Below are 24,925 nucleotides of genomic sequence, written 5' to 3'. Positions count from 1 at the left end.
TCGTGGACATTTTGATTGGTCTTCACTAGGACATCATGTACATGTCCTGAATTCTTTAATGGACTGCACGCGGTTTCCAAAACCTGATAACTATTTTTGACAACGATATGTAGCTTAACTGATTTATTTACTCTACATTAATTTTGCATTAAAGGACTTACTTCCCACACGATGCGTAAGGAAACATTTACTGCCACCCCCTCTCGCAAACACATAGCACATGAATCCAAAAAGGGGAAATAGAATATTTCTTTGAGATGTTTTCTTGAACAGGGACGTGATGAGGCTACAACAGGCTATTAAAGTAATTAGTATAGCCATACAGGTAGGCATACAGATAGAATATAGAGTAAGAAGTCTAATAGGTGCTAAGTGATGTGGATGCGATTCGTAGAGAAACAAAAGACCAGCTTCATGCTTAGCAAGCAAAAGACACGCGAATGGCACGGCTGACATTAGAAGAGTTTCAGCAGCAGGTCAGAGGGTAGGAGTAAATGACAATCTAGAATTTCATAACAGCGCTCATTTAGGAATGTTAGAGATGTCAAATGACTGATATGCCAGCAAGTAAAATTTGAAAAATAACTAGCAAGTAAACAGACAGGCCAGCAATAGACGGACTGACAGAGGCAAGGGCTGATAACTCTCCAGTTCAGGTTAGTCTCCATATTGTCTCCAGTATTTATGTTTATCTAGTGTTTATTTTAATATTTTTTAAAAATAACTCGTTGGATTTCCTATCTTAAACCATTATACGTTCGCGAAGAGAGTGAATTTGGAAGATTTGAACTGATGGCTCGGCTCTCTTTCTATCCTCTCCTATTTTATCCTCTTTCTCATGTAACGGATTACTCTGACCGGTACCCGTTATATCTGATGGAGGTAAGCAGCGATGGAGGTAACTTCTATTCTCGTAAATGTAGACTACTTTAACACATGACATTTACGATAAATCGACCTTTCCAAGCTGAGTGTGCCATTGATTTTCGGGTTTATGCCTTTCTTTTAAAATTTGCTTTTTCTTCCCAGAAAGTTTGCATGACCTAGGGTGACCTTTGTGTCCATCGAATGCAGTCCGAGTTTCGCGAAGTTTGCCAGAAGGGAGCTGTGCGGACATGATCGAGGAGCCCACAGGACAACTACCTGGTGACGTCAGACGTGGTTACCTGCCCTTGCTGATGGGTGAGTGCCTAGACAGAGACAGGCTGAAGATTGGTCGGACTTCGCTGTCTCGCGACTTTTGTGTTCAGACGAACTTGTTTGCCGTAAACTAGGCAGTCGCACGTTCCGTATAGTCGGTATAGTTCGAAGATAGTACGCTGTTATACAAAAAAGTTTCTGTTCTTTATTTGCTTACTGAGACCTACTCTGTAGCCGAGACATCACACCATCTTGCCGCAGACTTCAGCAGCCAACAATTTTCTGCAATACTCCTTATCTCCATTTCTAACGACAGTGAGGCAGTAGGGACACGTTTAAAGAAACAGCTGTAAACCTATTTGATCATTATTAGGTATGCTACTCACATATTTTGGTGAGCTAGACTATACCTACGTACGTGTGTGTGTGTGTGAGAGATGTGCCCCTTCAAGGCAAAATATGCCAATGCTCCAATTTGGAAGATAATATAATGTGCAATCATTTAGCAAATACTAGTTGACTGTCCTCGATGTTTGCACGTGCTAGTCTCCTACATAAATGTCAGTGCGTCAGCTGGTGGTCTAAACGTCTGCGGCATTTTGTTCGCTAGTGGTTCTGAAATACGAGCAGTGCACCACTTTCTTCTTTTCTTGAGAGTTTTGCGCTGAAAAGACATCCCATTTCTCCATTCCTTTCTTCTTCTGTCGTCTAGCACCTGCTGTCTCTTCCCTTCATCCCATGTCATTGTCATGTACGTGACTGACCATGAGAGGAACAGGTGGTGAACGGAAACAGCTGGAGATTTATTATAATTTCTTCTTACTATTTGTAGTCCTGTTCTCTACGGGAGAACGTGATGAAAAACAATAACCACAGCACATTGTTAAAAAAAATTATAAAATTAAAGTCAACACAAAGTTATGATTATAATGGTGAAGGTGGTGGTGGTGATGATGATGATGAAACGCAAACAAACAAGGAGTGATTTGTCGAGACCATAAACATGCTACAAGGAAGCCGAATACCGGACATATTTTTAGAGAAAAACAAACACACACACACACAAACGTGTTATCTGTCGCATGTGCACCTCTCTTTCTCGTGTGTGTGTGTGTGCTCGTGTGCTCGCTCGCGCGTTCTGTGCGCTGTGTATGTCATGCATGTTGTGTGCATTGCGTATTCTGTGTGTATGGTGATGTGTGGTTGTTTTTGTGTGTTGTGCTGTTATGGCTGTGTTTGTATATGTTCTTGAATATCGTTTTGTATGTCTGACAAGAGACTGATGTCCCTTCGCCTAACTCTCTCTGTCACTTTTTTGTCTTTATACATTGATCTGCAACAAATGCTGTGTCTATCGATCCGTGTACCTGTCAGGCTCTGAACTGTTTCTACATTGATCTTCCTCTCTCGCAGTAGCGGCAGGTGTGATATGGTTGAAATGCATTTCACGAAAGTGGGGCTTAACATAATGACCGTTAGCCTGGCACTCCAACAAGTGTGTGTGTTGTTGTTGATGATGATGTATGTATGTTTTTATTTGTTTTAAAGAGTTTAGAGACGACTTTTGATGGGGTAAAGCGCTAGATGTTGCTGTTGTGTGTGTGGCCTCCCTGAAATAGTCTCGTCGTTAGTACAACTCTGCTCTCTCTCTCTCACAGATCATTTCCATTTTTTTCTATAGACGAGTGATTTCATGGAAAATAGCATTCTGGTCAATCTGATGTATAGCTGTGCATGCCGAACACGAGGCATACAGCAGATGACTGGTTGGGAACTGTATGACTGTCAGGGAAGGGGACAATATAGTTTGATGTGTACGATATAAATCCCTGTGGAACTGCGAATACGAAAACAAAGATTTTATATCATAATTTATTTGCCAAGTTACATTGCATTAGGAACATAGCGGTTGCCACCACTTTCATGACAATCATCAACCACACACTTGATGCCACTACGTGCGCTGCTGTATATGTACACCTATATGTACAAAGGAAATAAAAAAAATCCCCACTGTACGCCGACGCACCCGGAACGAAATATAAATATAGAGCGTGCACAGATCGGATGAAACATTTAATTGTTGACTGAGTTCAACCAGCGAAAAAGGTTCCCGAGAGATCCAACAGTGACTTTGAGACAATCGACAAGTATTATATGTAATCAGATGTATATTAAATGAGATGGAGATCAAGCAGAACCAGTTAAGACAGAAATATGTCTTCACGATCAAAAGTCAGCAAGATGTCCTCTAGCAACCAAATTAAGTGTAACCTAATAACAATCCGCCGCACTGAGCTTTTGACACTCGACTCTTTAATTTCTTGTCCTGTGTACAAAGCGTTGCAGAGACGTGGCAGCTTCTCAGCTTTCGCACTCTGAGCTTACCTGTTGGGCCACCTTTGTAAGATGTGAACACGTACACCTCTTATGCAATGACCGAGGGTGTGAATCAAACCCACCGCACTAAAAAACCGCTACACGGTTGACTGCACAAGTTGCTGTCCGCGACCACGGTGTAGAGCGGTTTAGTCTTTCTCTTCTATACCTGTCTCCTTCGCCTTGAAACTCGTTAGCCTTTCTTTGTGGAAAATAGGAAAGGTCATGGATAACACCGTGGAAAATTAGGCGCGAGGTTTGATGGGGAATTTGAAAAGATCCTATTAATAAGCACGTAAAAACAATCAAAAATCATCCAGTACACTGCACACTAAATTTTCTACATTTTAGACATCTATATAACTTCGAGCAAGTAGGCTTTGCACTGTTTGTAGCAGACGATAGCTTCTGCGGTCTTTGTGCGCGCGCCTCGATTTCGATTGGACCCTAAGCATGGCTACCATCGACGAAGCTGAGGCAAGCAGCAGAGCAACAAAATGCATCTGGAGCTACTGAATAGGAATCACACATCCTGTTTATCAGTTCTCATGGTAAGGTGTTTATTCGCTAGTTGTCGTGTTTGTCTGTTTAGATGTTACTATCTGCTCACGAGCAGAGTGTCAGAGTTCAGGAATTTACTCTGTTATTCACTACTGTCGAGGGATTAAAACAGTGTAGTGCAAAGCTCTCCGTCGCGAGGGTTTGAAAACAAGACTTTTCGTCTAAATTAACATCAATTTTTTTAGAATCACTGCTTAGAATCACATTCAAACTTAAGAAGACTTTTTAATCACATTTTAAATGGATTTAGCCACTCAGGCAAGCTGTCAGTACGAAAGAGAAAATTCCGGGAATACGCAGTATTTACATCCAATGGATGACTAACTTCGATAATGTTATTGTGGCATACCTAACTTTCCAGCTACTAGAGATGGTCATCTTTACACCCTTCAAGACTCTTGCGAGCCTGGGACTGCTGATAATGTTAAAAAAATGTTCAGGAAGCACCGTGACTATGCATGTGGTCAAGATTGTTTCAAACCTTCCAATAATCTTGTGAACCAAACAGTGAAGCTTGTAACTGTAACATAGCAGTATTTAGCTAGCAGTACAATTTCTTGATAATATTGTATAGCCATTCATATGACTGTACTAAGAACTGTTTCAGCAACCTTGATGTGAAATTAAATTACTCCTTTGTTAAGACTGGAAGCACATAGTACTATTAGTAGTGAAATGAGTTTGACTCTTTGGACACTGGCGATTCACTGCATAATTCTGATATTGTTAGTAATGACAACAATTATACATTACACTTAGCATACAGCAATAGATAATAGTCGTAGTAAACACTGTGGAGCTGTCATAGTTTGGTGGGTAGTGTGCTTGACCTAACTGCAAACTGTTCTGAAACTAGCCTTAGGCTTTCACTAGAAATCTCCCTTTGGCCACCAGCTGGGTACCTGATTTACTGGTAAAGCTCAACAAGTAAAAAGACAGACTTTCAGGCCAGGCTTGATTCCACTTCCATATCATGTGCCCAAGACACTGCTCCTGTGCTCTATAATGCACACATAGAGCTAATACTGTGCTATTTGTGAGGAACCTAACCTGTTATATTGACAGTAACTTTGTGTAAATGATTCAGGAATCATCAAAGTATTTCTTTTTCACAATTTAAAAAAATAAGTAGAAGGTTCTTTTTCTAGGGATTTTTGTAGCGCTTCTTCTGAGACAGTTTAAAAACAAAATCTTTCCACTTCAATGAAGATGCTTGATCATATACTGTGTTCTGGAAGCATTGCTCTTATAGATATGAGTAGATGTACATGCTACTCAGAATCTGGTAGTAGTAACTCTGCAATAGTGAATGTGTGCATGTGATGGAAGAGTTATCTAATATATCGACAAGAATCTCTTTCAGTTAGTCATCATTGTCATATTATTTTATCTTTTTGGTGGATGCCTAGCAGCTACATACATATGCACGCAGGCAATCTTAGATGCAACTGTGCATAAAGTATTTTTAATATTTACATATGCATGTTCATGTCGAAACAGTTATGCATTTAATTATTGTTTCTTTTGGAAACTTAAGTTATAGTTTCAGTTTAAGCTTCATTTTCTAAAACATTTTTATTGTGGCACAGAAATTTAAGCATACAGTCTGCATATAATATTAGTTATGTTTTAAAGTAAAATTTTGTCTGGTTACAGTGACATCAATGAATATGGGAACATATTTCTTTAGTTTTTGCCATTTTCTGATTGTTTATGGTTAAGTGATGGGATATTAAAATTAGGATCTGAGACTATCATATACTAGACCTCTATTTTTAGATTGGCAAGAGATGAGATTGGTATCAGTAAAGGTTTTGATGCCAAAAATTAAAAGGTGGTTCTGTGAATTGTGGTAAAGAGTAATACAGAACTGCTTATGTCTACAACTAATGCTGATCAAAATTATAGAAACAGACCAGCATGTATTAACCATGATCAGAGTAATACATTTTGCTATTAAAAGTTTAGAAATTAAAATATCTGTAATTCAATACCACATCACATTTTAAACTTGGAAGTTCTTAGACATTTTCTAGTTTCTAGTAAAGTAGTGACACACTTGTAGGTCTGCACTTGATTTATGTCCCTTCCCTGATTTATTGACCAATCTTTTGAGTGACAGAAGGGAGGAGGTAGTGGGATTCCTAGTTTTTTTAATCCAGGGGAGATAGTGTAGTTGTGTGCCTGGGTGAGGTCCAGTCTCTTGGCTAGGGAGCACATCAATGTGGGATGGGGGAATGCATAGGCAGAGAAGAGAAGCCGGCCTTTGTAGTGAATGAGAAGATAAAAGTTGTACTACATGATTGGCTCACTCTCACCCACCTGCCTCCACTGCTGGCACGGCATAAAGCACAAACAAAACAAACCTGCCTCACTCTCTGTCTCTCGCACTGTACCTTATCAAACTAGGAAGTTTATTTCTCTACAGCTTTGCTCTTTGTAATATCCACATTCCTAAGACACCAGGGACCTCTACTTGCAACAGTCAAGCGACTGTTCAGGTCAGGCCATGTGACCCCGCACGACATCTTGTCGAAGATTCTCCTTCTAAGTACCTTGGTCGACACCGTGGCGGCCAGGGCAAGATTAGAGGACGAATGTCAAAGACTGGACTGGTTGTCCTGTACAGGACCTGTTTACTATCTCCCAAAACAGGCGTGAGTGGCGGGCCTTGTTAACTGTCGCATCTGTCCATGTTCCCCTCTTCCCCATCGTCAACCCAACGGCAGGTTTCCAGTCAAGAGACGAACGAGTAACTGAAGCTCATGGTGATAGCCCCAATGTATTAGATTTTTTTCTTTTCCATTGTAGCCACCGACCATTGCTTAGAGCGCAGAAAATAAACATACCCATGAGCAAGATACAGGAAACAAATGTAGTCTGCGACCTTCCAATAGACGAAAGGAATGTTTTTGTCAAAATTGCTGAAGATCGAACAAATAATTTTGCAGAATTCTCAACTCGACCCCACTTCCTAACTTGCTCGAACATTCTTCTGTGTCCTGTTAAGAAAGGCTTTTACTTCCAGAGTTTGTAATTTTTTGTTTTTAATGGCGCGCAGGGAGCGCTATCATGTATTATTTTCAGTTATTTTTGACAATTAGGAGTGCGATCATGGATGCTGATTGCTTTGTCAAGGAAAGTGAGACAACACTCATCAGTAACATGCGTCTACTCGCTGCACACCTATACTCGATGTGTGCACGGTACACAGCTCGGCACCATCAGTTTCCGCTTTGTGTAAAGAAAAAAGAAAAAACACGTTTTCGGGCGACGGAAATGTGTCGGACAGGGAAGAATGATAGTGCCAGGCAACACATGCACTGCACAAAAGAAACCTTTATGAAATATCTTGAACATGCAGCCCAGTGTGGCGGTGAACGGATGATGTGGCTTTTTTTTTTTTTTGCTGTATGCCATGGTAACGAAATCCCTGGCTTCGCTTGATAGAGTGCGATCCCCTGATATAAAGTTGTGTTTTACTGCTGTCACCGTAGCGGTCGCGCATCAGTGCTTTTTGTCATTGACATTTTATTCAGGAAGGGCCTCGCACATGCAGAAAAGTGATGAATCCTTCTGTCTTCGCCCAGCTCTCGTCGCCAGACCTGATTAGGAGATAAAACTGCAGCAAAACAAATAAATGGGCTGCAATAATATAAACCTAACTTTCATAACGCAAATTGGAAATTACAAGGGTTTGGAAGCTGGTGAAAAAAAAAATCATCATCAGTGCTTCTGTGGGTTTTTTTTCTCGGAGAAAAAAACGCTATCAAATGCTTTGGACGCACTAGTTGTTCTTTTTTTCTTTGAAGAGTATGGTATAATCATTTACTTATGGATGAGTTTTTCGAGCGTATCATCGATTGACCAAAGGCGTTGTGTTTAAGAGCAAACAAGTGAACAGATGTTGAAGCCAGATACAGTCTTGTTTCTTTGTCCTATTTTTTTTACTGACATGAGGGAACACAAGTAACATTTACAGGGGATTAAAAAAATTAATCCGCGTGTTTAAAGTGTTTGCATATGCGTTGGGTTGAAGGGTGGGCTGTGTCGTTGTTGCTGTTGGTATTCTGTGCCTGATTGTAAACTGTCCGATGCGCCATTGATCACTTGCCTGGTCTGATAATGTATCCAGGTACTTAACTGTTTATTTTCATTTAACATCACACATCGGAAAGTTTGTTTTCTCAGTGCACCCCACCGTTTTTTTCTCCATTATCCTCCCCTCTTAACTACATCAATATATTGTGGTCACATGAGGATTTTACACCTTTGGTTGATTGTGGCTGAACCCTAAAAGCTTGAAATACTAGAGTTAGTACGCTAGTGTCGTGGGCAATTAAAGCTGAGACACCTGAAGCCATTGAGAGACAGCTTTTGTAGTTCGACCAGCCTCTGTTCTCCGCGCTACAGCTCGGGTTAGATTGTATTCACTGAGCCTTCGGTCGTTTCACATCACACGTGAGTGGATTTTTTTTTTTTTAACTTAGCACACATCTGTTATGAAATGACACTGTGATCGTTTACCGTCATCATCTTCTTCCTGATTCTCGGTTGGCAGTGTTTGTTTGTTTTTTTGTTTTGTTTTTTTTGGGGGAAGTTGAATTGTTGAATCTCCTGGTGCTGATTGAAGTTGTTGAGGGGCATACGAAACCACAGGTGGAGACTATCTGCCGAGTTCCTTATGAAAACGTTTGCTTTGGCATGTTGTCTTTGTCCACTCACCCTTCACGAACATCTGTAGCATACACGTAGATTGTTAAACTTTCGTCCACACCTGGTAGCACATTAGTGCAACTTTCAGGAGCGCCATGCTTGTCTGTTACTAAAGCATGCAAAGCCATCTGCTAACTGTTGTATTGAGCGCCTGTCGCACGTCACTTTGCCCTGTCTGTCAAGTGAACAGCGTAAACAAAGTAAACAAACATTGGCTCACTGTCGGGGAGCATTTATCAACATCATGCAGCCCCCCACTTTCGCGGGCGAAAAACTGGTCAATTTTATCTGCTCTCCCTCAGCCACTTCGCGTGGAACGGTCATCGGACCCCTCCTCCGATGAAAATGTCCCTGGTTTAACATCTTCCACCAGTATGGCGCCTGTTTAGAGCAGTATGATGTTGGCGGTCTGTGTTTGAGGATGATTTAGGATTTAGGGGGTGGGAATTGTGGACCGTACTTACATCGTTTTCGACATTTTGTGTCACCTTTCCCGGGATTGGTTCTAAGCTGCGTGTATCGATGATGTATTGTGTGTGTACCTAACTGTAAAGCTGATGTGAAGATAAAATTTACTGCGCGCGTCTTAAGGCCGCGTTTAAAAAAAAAAAAAATAACATTAACCTTTTTTTCAGATTTTTTCAAACCTGATTTTTGTGCCAGGTTTCATGTACGACTGCTGGATCGCCGTAATATTTACTTCCTCCGTTATACTCGTCACAGCAAACTGAAACAGCATTGGCTGAAAGTTTAAGACCTTGTCTTAATACCCATCGGTATTTTCCAGCTTGTAAAGCAAGCTGTGTGTGCATTATGTAGTAGATATAACAGTAGAGGCTGTCTGCTCATGGTGTACCACTCACCGTCATTGTTAGGTTGTGTCCTCTGTGAGGTAGAGATGTAGAACCGACATGGAATGTTATGAACGACTCTAAAGGTTATTTCTAAAACACTCCATGCGACTTTTCGGTAATCATGCAACAGATGTTGTGAGAACGATCAGTGATGTTTCGATCGTATGAGGATCACGCGGATGGTAGTCCATTTTTGTTCACTTTAAATTGTCGATGATACCTTTTAATGGACTTATTTGGTGTGAAATTTTTTTTATTTTGTACTTTTATATCTTAAGATTTTTTTATAATTTTGTTTCAATTACTTGCAGTATTTGCTTTAAGCATCTTCCTTTTATCCAGGAGAGACTTGCTGAGTATCGACTCCGTTGCTTCAGTGTGGTTTATACAACGCTCCCCTCTCTCGCTTGTTCGCTCGCTCGTTTGTTGTCTGAATGATGGACAGGCGAGGGTGAGGGGGATTGTGGGTGTAGAGGAGAGAGCAAGGGGAGGGGCGAGGGATCTTGATCTTCTGTCGTGCAGTAAAGAAGTTTATTTTTTTTTTTTTATTTCAGGAGCTGCGGTGGATGAGGCTAGCATTGAACGAACCGCCGGTGCAGCAGCTGTAGAGACGACAGGTTATCGTGGACAGGGTTCAAAGTCAGCATCATGTTGTAAGCGAATCCTCTACATCCGCTGCTAGCCATCGCCGTCATTGTCCGTCCCGTGCAGCACGCGCGAAGGGCAAAGCGCAGCAAGGTAGCGGGTGCACACTCACTAGTTCACGGTCAGTTCAGCTGCTCACGCCCTTCAGCACGGCCAGTCTGCACGGTGACGTTTCCAAGATTCAAGCGTGACGTCTCGGACTGGCTAATGAGTCACCTGCCTCGACGTACTACGTCTACGGGGGTCACACACCCTTGCTAAGCGCTTCAACTAAGCGGCAACCGCTCGGTTGTATTCAATGATGGTCCAGTCGAAGTGGACGAACCTGATACTAAATTAGCAGACTGTTCTCACTAATCCGCACTCTACCTTCGGATTATAAGAAGAAAAAAAAAAAGCAAACAAACAACCGAATCGTGTCTGCCTGCTGTTGGAAGTTTCGTTTACCACCTCGTCATCAGCGTCGACGTCCCTAAACATTCTTCTTTGAAACGGTGCCTATGATGATGCAGGATAAACACCTTTAAAAAAAAAGGGAGGGGCCAGAATCGAAGAAACGCAACTGTTGGGTAGTTCAGTTTCTGTCCCGGAGAAGAGGTCGAAGGTCAGCAGAATGCGTATGCACCCACGTCGTGCCTTGCGGATCGTAATAGTGGTGGCCATGGTGCTGTTTGCTCTGCTCAACATGCATCTCATGCCCAGCTGGCCGGAGGGCGACCAAAACTACCGGGAGTACTCGGGGCTGGCCAGCAAGCAACTGCATAGCGCGCACATGCAGCTGGGCTGGTCGCCGGAAGTAGACGCCAACGGCGGGGACGTCATCAGCCAGCTCGTCAGTCTGGCCAGGCCTCTTCACTCCCGGGTCGTTATCAACGCCAGTGTGAATAGTACTCACGTAAGTTCTTGGTTTCTCTCTTTTTTTCTTCTTCAGCTTCTGAATCACATATAGCAGGTGAATCTGTCTTTCTCCATTTTTGTGTATTTTATTTCTTTAAACGATCAACTTAAACACTAGTCTTTGTATCGCTGGTACGGGAAATAGTTGTAAATCATGGTTACAAAAAATGTAATGAAACAGCGAGCATGATAACCATTAAGGAAAAGAAAACTCCTTGAAAAAGAAATGTAATTGCTATATATTACAGTTACTGGTATTGATAAAAAAGTATTGATAGAAACAAGGGAAATAGTACAAGAGGGAAGGTAAACAGTGGAAATCCATAGCTGAGGTGAGACATAACTATAATTGAATAAAGTAATTTTCCTGTGTCCACCATTCCCCCTTCCCCATAATTAAAGTATAGGGATTAGACTTGTCACGTTCAATCAACATTAAGACCATGCACAACAGCAATCTACAACATTTCGAAGAAGTCCAGTCGCTGAACATGCTTTCCTCTCCTTTGGAAGCTAGGCATCACTAGAAGAATGCAATAGTTGTAAGTGAATGGGATTATCAGTAAATAATAAATCAGCATTTAGATTGACATTTTTTCTTTTATTTCTTGCTAGAGGATTCTCGCATACTCAGTGATTGTTTTGGTGGCAGGTGGAGACTTACAGCGGACCTGATCTGGAACTCAACATCAGTGACATAGAATCAGTCAAGAAAGAAATACTGCGCATTAACCGGGAGCAGCCTGTCCTAAATCTGAGCAAATTTGGCCTGATGCTGGTGTAGAAAGTGTTGTTATAGTAGTGCAGGCTCACAACCGTGTGGAGCACCTCAGAATTCTCTTTGACTCCCTGGCAAAGGTGCAGGGCATTGAGAAGGTGCTGCTGATCATTTCCCATGATGTCTTCTCACACGAACTGAACAAGCTGGTCCAGGGTATCACTTTCTGTCCGGTGAGCAATTACCTAGTTCACTTTTTCATGAAGCATGTGCAGATGAGTGGGTGAAAAGGTGAATGCATACCTATGTGCTTGCATAGAAAGAGGGCAAGGGATTTCTCTTGCTTTTTGGTGAGTAATGTTGTTCTTTTTCACCTACTTTTTGTCACACTTGGAGGCCAGATCTGGAAATAAAACTTGCAGTCATCTTCAAAGCATCCACAGCTTGGTGTCAAGGGGCATTGGTGACGGCCAGATCTCTGCTTTCAGTAACAATTCCTTTTTTTGTGGGTTAGGCTTAACTAATTAGGCAATGTTCACTGCCATTTCAGTGAGCAAACCTTAAGGGCAATCATCTCTGCATTGTAACTATGGCCCCAGATGCAATTAAATTACACTCCTGAGAGAGCAAAGATATGATTGACATTCTGATTAGAAACAGAGAGAGAGAGACATGACAAATGCTTTATTACTTCAAACACATTATGTACAGCAAGGGTTAGAAAAGAGCAGGTGGATTGGCCTAAATTCTAAGTAGTGTACTGATGACAGAAGTCTGCATGGAGCCAATGCAAGAGTTTGAGCATAAGCTAATAAATTAGGGAGTTAGTGCCTCATTGTAAATTAAAGCCACACTTGATTTACATAAAATAATGGGAGTAAGTATGTGGCATGAAGCCCAAAATAGTATGTGATGAACACTGTTTAAGGATTCATAAAGATTTAAAAAACCCACTATTTTTAAGCTTATAGGGAAAGAATGCCACCACATCTCATGGAAAAAAATCCTTCCGCTGTAATGGTTGGCTCTGAGAAATTCAAACATCCTGAAAACTTACTGCTGTGCCACCTCCTAATACTAAAGTATATTTGAGAGGGATTTTGTTTTTGACATCATATGTAATATTTATATGTGTGAACCCTGACAGCTGAGCGATAAAATTGAAATATACTTTTGTCAGGGTAAAGTTACTTTTCTGTTTGAAATAACTGTATTTGTAGGTTTTAAATCTCCTGAGACTGGCAAACAACATCAAGTAAGAAAACATTAAAAATTTACCCCTGTAACTCGGTTATATCATCCAGACACCATACAAGCAAGAAGTCAAGACAAATTAAAATATGACCCAGACAACAAAGAGGGACGAGTTGCCTAAGAAGAAAATTTTCCTTTCTAGACTCCCCACCCACAAAAAAATGTTTAAATGCAACAGAAACGCCTCTCACAAGCAGTGCAAGGTCAGACAATTGGTAAGTCTGACATGAAGTGGCATCTAATTAGCTGTGGTGTGACAACATCGCATATCATTAACCTCTAAAGTCAACAGCTTAAAAAAATGCGCTTGCTGCTTTGTGTTGCTGTATTACATGGTGTAGTTTTCATGCTTTCTGAAAGGATAGCCAGATTTATTGGCCATTCTTCACCTTTTTTAATCTTTTGATATTTTTCCTACGTGCATGCACACAGACACTGCATGTGAACCAAATGCAAACATTATACAATTTTGTTTTGTAAACTTTACAGATTTGTAGGGATACATATTTTGGTGAAAATGTAGAAAGCTTTGCATTGATAATGTTATAATCACTAATGTCAGCCCTGGTAGGTTGTATGGAATAATTTGTGCTGATTTGTAATGATTAAGGCCTACAGTACTTTGACTTTAATGCTTATACTCTTGATTGCTCCTGACAACAGCATGACAGGTAACCATAAACAGTGAATGCTTGAGAATCTGCTTCTAAGCCAGGTGACGCAGAAACAAACATGTCATAATGTGAACATGAGTGCGAGCATTAGAGTTGTTGCAGGGCAGCTCTGAGTGATGCAGACATGATTTAATCTACCTGGATTTATGGGATATCATAAAAGAGCAGGCAGTGATAGATTTATGCTAGTGGAGAGTAACAGCCATTGCAGCACATAGAGAAAGAGATTTGCTTTTTTTTTTTTTTTTTCTTTTGGAAAATGTTCAAAGAATTGAAGTCTGCAGGTGTTTCAAAGCTGTGGAACAGTAGCAACATTACCACTGCACTAAATGACTTATCTATAAATGATGATGTCATTAATATACAGAAGCACTTTGTCTTTTGGCCCTTTCTTTGGAGATTAAAGGCTCAGACTTGAATTAATTTCTTGCAGGTTCTTCAAATATTTTTCCCATATTCGCAACAAATCTATTCAGACAAGTTCCCAGGGGAAGACCCAAATGACTGCCCTCGTGATATCAAGAAGGAAGTGTATGTGATGCTAAATTGATCTAGCTTTATGATAAGCTTTTGTATGTAAAATCTCAGCTGTATTAAGCAGGAGGATTTCCTTTTAACATGAAAATTTTCAACTAAATTTTTAAAAAAAATTAAATTGTTGCTCAATCATTGAAGGGTTTGGATTTTTATAAAGTGGTACAGCAATGAAAATGGTGTTGGCTGTAAGCCATTTATCCTCAGTCGATCATCTGTTTTAGAAATTCACATTGATTGATGCAGTAGCGATTAAGTTTCCTTCAATATTATAATTATTAGGTGTATTGTAAATGATTGCTGTTGTGTATGATCTGTCAAAAAATTTAGAACAGTACAAGAATTAAAAATTTTTGATTATTATGGTGATAATACTGTGATTTTAATGACAAAGCAAAAAAAAAATCAATTTCTCCATCTGATATTTACAGTGCTTTGGAAAGGAAGTGCAACAATGCTGGAGCACCCAGACAAATATGGCCATTATCGGGAAGCAAAGTACTGCCAGATTAAACACCACTGGATATGGAAGGTACAAGATGAATGTAATTGAAACCGAAATCATTGTTTCTTCTGATTACTATATTCTACAGTGTCAGCCTACCACCCTCTGCCATATTTTTTTGTTTCATATTACTATGCCTTTTGGTGTTGTCTGATAGGCATTGTCACTAGTGTCATAGTCAGCTTTTCTTGTGGCAGGGTATTTTTATGTTATTTCACCTACGCGTTCTTGAAACATAGCCTAATAAATGTTTTAAACAATCACTGTTTACGAGCTAAACATGGAGCTGAAGGCTTAGTTTATTCTAGTGTCCTGCATTTAATAAAAATCACCCTGGCTACTGAAACTAAAATTCATAGCTTGGTGTGTGCAGTAGCATAGGAATTTTGAGGATTGACATTAGTTTGTGCTTGATAACTAGTTTCAGTTTGTATGTGATGACTAGTTCTTTTTTGTATTTGCTAATTAGTTCCAGTTTGTGTTTGATAACTAACTCCAGATTGTTTTTAATGACTAGCTCCAGTTCGTGTTTGAACAAGTTCGACTGCTGGATGGGTATGAGGGCCATGTGCTGCTGCTTGAAGATGATTATTACTTATTTCCAGACAGCCTTTCCTCCCTACAGTTGATGCAAACAACTAGGAACAAGTAAGTTTATATTAAGAGTGTATGAAGGGGGGAAAAGACTATAAGTAATGAACATTAGTAATAATAATTTTTCCCTTAACCAAGTAAATTATTTATGCATATAAACTTGATGTGATCAAAGTGTCGACACTTCTTTGTTTTTCCAACTGGTCAAGGTGCTTTATTGCAGCATGGTTAACAGTGTTTTGTTTGCTTCTTTTTTTTTTTTTTCCAAACATTCCTATCCCCATTCATCTGCAATGTAAAGACCTTGATATCTGTGAGGAGCCAAATAATTTGAAGGTCAAAGAAACTCTCAAGAATCCTCTGGCAAAGCTTGAACGAAGGTATGGGGCTAGCAATGTCATGGAGAAGTCAAATAAGTGGTGAGTGAGCCACCAGTCACTGAGATAGAGCTGCTGGCATAACGTCTTAGCCCCACATTTACTTACAGTTCCACTGACATAAAAAAATTCAGTATCTTGCTGCCTTATACTTCAGTGAATAAAACAAAGTAACTTTGTATTCTAGAAGAGGGGGTGGGGGAAGAATCGAGTGTGTAAAATGTAGATGCTACATGCCTGAGACAAGATCTGAACCAAGTGTTATTGGTGACAGGTACTGACCGTTGCACCACCAAGCTGCCCCTTGTATTTTAGAAATCTGGTAAGTCCAGTGTTAGTAACCTTAGGGATTCCTGTAAATATACAAGTGTATGCACATGGAGCAGACATATGCTCATTCGCTTTTTTAGAAGTTATGGTGGGGTGGGTATATATATATATTTTTTTTTCTTACAGAGACTGCCCTGATTGTCATATGCTAGTACTTGGAAACTATGAAAAAACTCAGAACTACAATGCTGACAATGGGAAGGTAAGTTTCTGTTATTTCTGGAACACTGGGTCTTTTCACTACTCTTACACTTTGAAAACATTTTTAGAGTGAAGTGAAGATGTGTATATTTCTTGTTATTGTCTCAGGATGCAGGATTTCTTAGTGTTGAGTTAATAAAACATCACAATGAAAGTTTTTTAAATTGAGATTTTCTCAGCAATGCATTGGATATTCAGCTATATTCCCATATATTCCTTTCTTTTTATTTTGCATGCAAGTGTCTGTCTCTCTATTGTGCTTGCACATATACAAGCCCACACACATATATATAACCAATGCACACAAATTTCTCTAAAACATTCACTAGGGTATCTTCAGTAACAGACTGCAAGAAAGAACTGAAATGGCATTTCTTTAGCAGCAACATGTAATATAAAATGATTTCATGGCTTAATTGCTGAGAAAACCAAAGCTTACCTACATATTTTTTACTCCGATTTTTTTACATGACCCTAGCAATGCACTTAGGTCTTCAGGCACAATGCTGCAGTACAAAAAACATACTTTAAACAAAGTATTATACAGAGCCATGGAAGTATCTTTTAAAAAAAAGCTAAAATTCTTATCTGCGTGCCTGTTAAATCTCTTTAGTCTGGGTGTACTCCATCTCCTTCAAAGACCCACAAGCCATCTAATCATTTTAGGTTTTTTTATGTGTGTGTGCACGGTAAGTGGTTCTTTTTTGATGCATTCCACAGGCTGAGCGAGCTTACTGGATCTCATCCAAGCACAACCTGGGTATGGCCTTTACCAGGTCACTGTGGAATCAAATAAAAAAATGTGCTAAAGTAAGTGGAGGGATCAAGAGGTTTTCTTTTCTAAGGTGTAATTGTTATCTTTTTACTCAAATAGTTTTGTCCTTTAGATGTAGATGATCCATGTAACAGACAGCATGCTGCACTGATTGAATACAATTAACAGTCAAGAGTTTTGATAAGTAGCAATGATAGCATATAATGAAATTTATTGAAAAGCCTGTGCAACAGTTGTTGTTAACATTTCTTATACATCCACTGATGCAAACATCTTCATAACTACAGTTTATTTTATGGATTTGTCCATATTGAATGAGTTAAGCACAGCATGTGAACTTCAGGATTAAATGGCATCTTTTCCTTGTGTACAAATAGTCACTTTAACATTTTCATTGAAGGGTGATATAATGTCAGTTATACAATATCAGAAAAAAGTTAACTTACATTACTTTTATAACTATATCAGAGTTATACTACAATATTGTGAAGTTAATATAATCGGTTAAACAGCAAAGGCAGTCAACTGCGTATTGTGAATAGAAAATTGCTTTGTAATCATTCCTGGTTTATAAAAGCAATTACCAGTACTGCATTAACGAAAAATTCTTCTGTGATCGGCAAAAATATTTGTACATTGTATTAACCAGCAATAAATCAACTGCCCTGCTGAAGTTAAGCATCAGCTAATAACAATTACTAATCGGTTAAATTATTCTAATTAAAAGAAGTCTGTCCTAACAGCAGGCTTCCATGAGCAAAAGACTGACAACAAATAAAATGCTTAAAGTTTGAATTTTTTATTTCCTCAAAAACTGGAAGCTGTTTAATTCTGGTTAATGCAGCACAAACTACTAGCTGTAACATAGCATAAGCTCTCTGTGGTTTCAGGAATTTTGTCAGTTTGATGACTACAACTGGGACTGGACTCTCCAGCATCTCAGCACGAACTGCATTAGTGACAAGATACGTATCCTCAAGATGAAGGCTACAAGGGTTTTCCATATTGGTGAATGGTAAGAGCAGCTTTTTTCAAAAATACTTAATTGTCAACTGATATTTAGTTATGCTCATAGTGCATAAATGCAAATCTAATGTAGAAAAGCCTTTGAAAATTTTATTGGGAATTGCCTGAGTTGCATAACACCACCCACTTTGTAGTGCCCAGTGAGTTATGGATATGAAAAGTTGAAAGTATAATGAAAGGATCGGTATATGAGATAAAAATAAATAAGAAAGAATACAGTAGATAAGAAGGATGGAGACAAGTAAGATAAGTCACAATTGTCCCATCCTAGCCTTAACATTCTTATGCATGTATGTCACAAGTTTCATTGGTATGCATATATAGGACAATCATTTTGATAAAAGCAAAAATTCTTTCTTTTCTTTTTTCCAAGTGGAACACATGTTAAGTCCAAGAATTGTGATCCCATGGCCAAAGTTCAGCAGGTAGAAGCAACTCTAGACAGCAACAAGCAGCATCTTTTTCCCAACACTGTTGTCATTGATGGAGAATCTCGTTTTAAACTGCGTGATCCAAAACCCAATGGTGGGTGGGGTGACGTAAGGGACCATGATTTGTGCAAAAGTTTCTTCAATTTAACAACATCCCCAATAAGCAGATGATAGAAACTTTTGCTCTGTCAAAACAAAAACATTTAAAAACTCTCAATTAAAATGAGGGACATTGTTTGCTAAGCATCAGGTGTTGCTGTGTTGCCAAAATTGCTAATGTTGCTGGGGGTGATCTGAAAGTCACTTGCTGCAATGTCCACCTCACCTTTTTCAAAGAAAAAGTATTAAACTTTGCATGTGTTAAAGTGTACTACCTGAGTTTTTTTTTTTTTAATCTTTTACAAAAGATTAAAGTTATCTCTCTTTAAAATGTTGTTTGTGCAGTGAAACACAGACTTTTCTTGCATATTTAGCCATGCTATTCTAGTCATGGCATTTTGAACATACTCTGTGCCATCGAAGTTATTGATGGGAATAAAGATGAATGATTCGTATTTGGAGATAAAACATCCTTATGTGCAAAAAATGTGATTGCTTAGTGGGCAGCTTTAGTTTGCAAAGTACTGCTTTCATGATAATTATTCATTTGAGATGAAGAAGGGGGGGTGGTGGAAGCAGTTGGTTTTGTAAACCTCTACCTGCCCCTATTTTTTTCATGTCAGTATCACTTCTTTCAAGCAGAAGTATGGAGAGGGTGATTAGAGTTATGCATAAGACATTTAAGGAAAAAATATGTTTGTATACCAAAAACATCAGCTAAAAATATGTTCTGCCATTTTTTGTGTTTTATTTTTCTTGTGTTGTAAGCTGATATTATTAGAAAGATTTCACTTGAAAAGCAAAAAGAAAGGAAGAACTAAAAATGGATTTAAATTTAACATTGAAATACCTACAAAATTATTTACTCAGACTTCTGACATATCCTAAACAAAGTTGATTTCGGACACATCTTGGGTATGACAGAAAGGTAGTTGCTTTCCCGTTCTGTAGATGTGGTTTTATTATCAAGTCTCATGTAAAGTCGTACCTCTCAGCTGTGGCATTTTTCTTTTGCAAAACAAAGTAAAATGGCTCAGCAAAACCTCCACTCACTGTGATGAATAGCGTTCCATGTATGTATGAAAATTAATTATCCATGGAGCTCATATGCATAATCATCTTTTTTTAGGTATGAATATTTGAATGTAATTGAAGTAAGGCACAAAGCTAACCTCAGTGCATTTCTTATAGACTGTGTAAACAGTTAAGAGGACATGGTATGGTAAACGAGGCTTTGTATTAGGAAGAAACAATCTGGCCTGCTTTTTTTTCCCCAAAGTTAGAGTATGCTGGAGGTAAGTTGGAAATTATTGTTGGTGCCTTTCCTGCCAAAGTTAGCTTTATGCTTTCCTTCCAAAAAATCTGTATGCCTGTTTTCTGCAGATGTAAAGTATGAATGTAGGTCATTCTATAAGTCATCTGTTCCAGCATTCTGTCTTTTGACGAAGTATGGTTTGTATTAACAGCTATTGTAAGAAAAGTTGGTGACCGCTGGAACATATCAGCATCATGCAAAGGCTAGAAATTGCTAGATTGGAGTGGATATTGTAGTAAAGGGATTTGTTAGTACAGCATATGTTTATTCTGACACTGGTGTCACCAGAGACTGTTATCAGAATGGAATTAGACTGGTGCACTTGAGTTTCTTGTCATAGAGTTTGCTACATATCCATGCTGTTTTATGTCAGTACTCAGTATCCATATCCTTCAGATGTGTGCCGAAGCTTCCATTTTTTGTTTTGATTTCGATAGGGATGCTAAATATATGGATTATGTAAGAAGTGTGACTGTCCTCTCATTTGTCTGGGAGTCCGGTGGTACAATGGTTAGCGCTTGTCACTAATACAGTGAGGATTGGCTGTCCTGGATGAAGATCTCATCTCAGACAAACTGCTCTTTCTCTGAATGTGGCCTCTGTACAAGGCTGGCTACTTTGCCATGATATAGCCTTAGTTGCTGGCTTGGCATAAAACACAAATTGCTCACCACTCTCATTTGTCCTTTTCTTTATGAGCTTTGGAACAACACAGCGGGTGTGGGTGTGGGTTCCTGCATTTGAGAGAATGAGTGTGTGACACTATAACCACTGTTTATTTTTGTTGGGGACAAATAATAATATGTAATTTTCTAAAAATTCATACATAAGTTTTTTTTTTTAATGAAGGTGTTACCTGCTGGCAGTTTAGGATTATCTGGTTGGTTTGTTTTTTTTAAAGATGTAGATTTGCCATATATTTTTGTACATTTGCCATTGTGCCACATAAGGTTATAAGTTTCCAAGAAATGCATTAATTTTTTAGTCCTATCACTTTAATTATAATAATTGTCATTAATTTATAAGAAATAAAAGGCAGGAATTCTGTTGGTATAGGTTAGCTTAATTAGTGTTTTCAATTATTATTATTGCTTTTATGGAATTAAAAGAAAAATCTGTAAGGGATAGAGTTTAATCTGAGTCATTGTAAGGTGTCAGAAGAAAATTTAAAAAGTCATTCGCTTTGTTAAAGCTTTTCCCGCAAGACAGGAAATTCAGGAATTTTGTACAAGGAAACGTTGAAAGAGACATGTTAATGCAGCCATGTACCTCAATAAAGCCCTGAGCATTTCCTCAGTGTATCAAATATGTTCTGTGATCAACAAATTAAACTAATGAATAAAACATGTTTGATGAGAGTAAAACTGATATTAAGCAAAGCTTCAGCATTGGCAGCAGTCTGAGAAAAGGATGTAAAATAGTAGGAGATTATAGGAGGAGGATTTAAGTATTGTCCAAGAATAAATAGATCATTGAAGGAAGTATTTTTGTTTGGCATAATTTTCTGGGTTTTTTTATGTGTATTGCTTTAGACAGAAAATGCCTCAGATGCCAACTCTGCTTTAATGGCATTCTGTGTCTTTTACTTGTAATTAATCATTGAAAAACGAACGGCACACTGCATTGAATGATGCAGGCTCAATCGCCTGCTGGATGTATATTTCCCACTAATGTGGATGCTTATATACTCTAGTTAGTAAAATTTATGATATTTGTATACATTTAACCTTGTTCCTCCTTTTGCTGCTAATGTTGATTATGGTGTACATAAATGTGTTCATATACTCAGATGTTGGAAACATTTAATGTACTTAATATAATAACTTGCCAGAGAGAAGTTGTAATCACAGCTGAATGCCATTGACTGTGTTGGTACGAGCTTAGATGTATCAAAAGGAATGACTGTGACATGGTAGGGGTTCTTCATGCTGCATATTTACACTGCAGCTTCAGTAGATAGCAGATGGAGATACCTGGTGGCTTTTATTGTCCCTCAGGCATATTTAGTAACATAGCTATTTTGTATATATATATACACACAGAGCGCATATTTAAATACACATAGAGTACACACAAACAGAAAATACTTGATGACTGTATCAGTATTTCTTAAGAACACAAAGCCAGTGTGAACGCTAGTGACACATAAGCACACATAAGCATTAAAAGGCTAGACAAGAGGAAATTATGTGCATCTTTTGATTTGGTAGATTCTTAAATAAGTGACTTTCTAAATGTTTTATCAGATTTGTTTTATTGTCATTTAAGATTTGTAATACAAATGTTATACCATCTACAGTGAAGTCTCATTTTCCACACTTTTAGAGTCCAGTTTCTTGCTGCAGCATGTGCTGGTTTTTTTTTTTAATACTTTAATTCTAACTTGCTGTTAAACTACTGGCTTCTGCTATTACAAATTGGGTTCCAAAATTGGACTTTTTTTTTTTAAAATCAGATTTTATGCTGACATAGTGGATGCTCATGTAGACAGCATTCTAAATAGCATCTTCAAAATTTTGAAGAAAAAAAAATGCAGCAAATAAGACTTTCCTCATCATGGGCAGTGTTGTGACATCACTCACACCTGTAACTTTTGCCTCAGTTCTGGCTCTTTTACTTCCCACCTCTCAGTGAATAAGCTCAAGTTTTATATTATTCATTAGTTAGTTATGTCACCCATTTATTTTATATTATTTCAACTTTGTTGTAAGTAGGAATTTTTTTCATAAAAATAATGGAAATATTTTTTTGCTGTCCATGCATTTATATTCAAACTATTTTCAGGAATGTACATTTGGAGAGCAAGTTTTTGACTGTGTATATATGTGTATGTAAAATTTCACCCTTGAGTGGGACCTGTTGAAAAAGCTGTGGACAGAAATAAGATTGACATGTGCCATAGGACACATAATTTTAAAAAAATTTTGTTGCAGAATGTGATAGCATGAAATTGGGAGTATTGCAGTGTAATAACGATCATAAGATTTCTATACTAGATTTCATCCTTTTGTCATTTTTTTAAGCTTCGTATATTATTAAAACTTCATGATTTGTTTAATCAAGAGAAGCCCAACAGGGAATATGTTGCATTACAGTATGTCACCTCCTTTATTAAAGTCAGCCTTTATGGCATGATCACAACATAAGTGTTGATGAGGGAGGTGAAAATATTAATGAGGGTGCTTGCATGAGATCTGACACATTTCTTGTGGGTGTTTGTGATAACTGGTGTGCTGTAGAAGTGATTGAATGTATTTCCTGGGAGAACCTGTTTTGACATCTGTGTATTGATGATATATACCACTGAACACAAGAATGCCCAAACTATCTGCGTGCATACTTCAGAGCATTTTGTGTAACTTTTTTCCTAACAGGCAGTGTGTTATTGCTTTGTGTCTGCGTGGCGTACGAGGGGCTTTGACACTTTTTTTTAACTTCTATTTTGATGCTCATTTCCTCTTGAGATTTAAGGCATCGGGAAACGAGATCTAGCTTTGTTACATCTTTTCCAGCCTATTATCATGTTTGGACTTGTGTATTATTAAGATGGTCATGATTTTGAGGAGATGGTCCAGGTTTGTGCAATTAATTTTACTCAATGAATTTTATTAGGCATAACATTTCTGAAGTATTTTAAGAGGGGTACATGTTTCAGCTTTTCACAGAAGGGTAAAGGTGTGAGGCCATTTCTATCTGGCATGCTCAGAGTTTTTCTTGTAAAAATGCACCTCAGGACTACAAAGAGTATAAGAGATCTCATTCCCTTTATGTGGAAAGGTAAGGGGATTGTCCATATACTTTATATGAACTCTTTAATGTTGGCAAAACTAGTAATTTAGGAACAAATATTTGTTGCAGTCTATGAGCTTAAATGTCATTTGTAGGGAATGATTTATTTTAGAGGAATGCTCTGCAATAACATGCAGTTAGAACACTCAGCTTCAGACTGAGAGATCACTGGCTTGAAGCTCACTTGGGCTATTGAATAGTAATTTCCCTTTCTCATCGTGTCTTGAATGGGCTACCTAATCTTTCAGGGAAGAAAAAAGGTGTAAAAAGCCACACCAGAAACAAGGTGAACCATTTCATTTTACCACTAGTAAGCCATGCCAGAAACAAGATGAACCAGTGACATTTTACCACTAGTTTCATTATCCTTATTACTTTAAAGAACACACATTGAAGAAAATTAGATTAAATCTCCAAGGAAAAGTAACAAAATTTGGGGAGCAGGATGTTCATGCCAGTTTTGCTGATGTTGTATAAATTTAACATTTCATATCATGGCGATTAGAATAACATTTTACTGTACACAGCTGTGTTGTGACTGTTGTATGTTTGCCAGGTTGTTTTGTAAGAGGGAAAATGCAATAAATAATGTTTAACATAATTTAATTTTGCATATTCAGGTATATAGTTCAATTTGTTTAACATGTTGATTGACTGTGGTTGTGTATGCTGAGCAAACTATCTTGGGAATGTGGATTCTGAACCAAAAGTAGTGATGCAAAAATTACTTTTGAGCTTTGCAAATCAGGTAACAAAAAAGCATGAGGGAAGTAACTCAATTTAGCCAGGCCAGTCTAAGTAGTTTTCATCATCACCCTGCTGCAGGAAGCGCCTTAAAAGGGACTCAAGACTGTGTTTATTTTTACAGTGAAATAGCTCATGAAATATGATCATATTTTGGGTACATTATCATTTGATCTGGTGACAAGTGGCATCAAGTTGAGAAGCATTGGTGGGAAGTATCCCACTGCTCCCATATTAAACAAAATGACACTGTTGGTGAAGTGCTTGTAACTGAGTGGTAATGTAATGCCTGTTTCAAAAAAATTATTGACCATTGTCCAGAGTATTATTTTTATAAAGATAGAAGTCTGAAAATTGAGAACTGTAT

General features: G+C 38.4%; 1 protein-coding gene across 2 annotated transcripts; it reads left to right on the top strand.

Annotated features, from left to right (window-relative positions):
- The first annotated feature begins 1,047 nt into the window (after positions 1–1,047).
- LOC112565215 (alpha-1,6-mannosyl-glycoprotein 2-beta-N-acetylglucosaminyltransferase-like) lies at positions 1,048–24,415 on the top strand. 2 transcript variants are annotated; one of them, XM_025240547.1, is made up of 10 exons: positions 1,048–1,182; positions 10,205–11,190; positions 11,845–12,143; positions 14,272–14,369; positions 14,804–14,904; positions 15,395–15,525; positions 16,305–16,380; positions 17,100–17,189; positions 18,045–18,169; positions 18,554–24,415. In XM_025240547.1, exons 4-10 carry the CDS (start codon positions 14,339–14,341, stop codon positions 18,780–18,782), a joined length of 783 nt encoding a protein of 260 aa, XP_025096332.1. In that variant the 5' UTR covers positions 1,048–1,182; positions 10,205–11,190; positions 11,845–12,143; positions 14,272–14,338; the 3' UTR covers positions 18,783–24,415. The 2 variants fall into 2 exon arrangements, with proteins under 2 accessions (XP_025096332.1, XP_025096330.1); XM_025240545.1 differs by lacking the exon at positions 1,048–1,182 and adding an exon at positions 3,661–4,070.
- Positions 24,416–24,925: the final 510 nt, after the last annotated feature.

This window comes from Pomacea canaliculata, linkage group LG5 (genome assembly GCF_003073045.1).
Source record: "Pomacea canaliculata isolate SZHN2017 linkage group LG5, ASM307304v1, whole genome shotgun sequence".
Classification (NCBI taxonomy): Eukaryota; Metazoa; Mollusca; class Gastropoda; order Architaenioglossa; family Ampullariidae; genus Pomacea; species Pomacea canaliculata.
This window is presented reverse-complemented; position numbering and strand designations above follow the sequence as displayed.

Coding starts and splice junctions, on each gene's coding strand:
- LOC112565215 (XM_025240547.1), top strand. CDS start 14,339: ATGACTGCCCTCGTGATATCAAGAAGGAAGT. Junction 14,370..14,803: donor CGTGATATCAAGAAGGAAGT/GTATGTGATGCT, acceptor TGATATTTACAG/TGCTTTGGAAAGGAAGTGCA. Junction 16,381..17,099: donor ACAATGCTGACAATGGGAAG/GTAAGTTTCTGT, acceptor TGCATTCCACAG/GCTGAGCGAGCTTACTGGAT.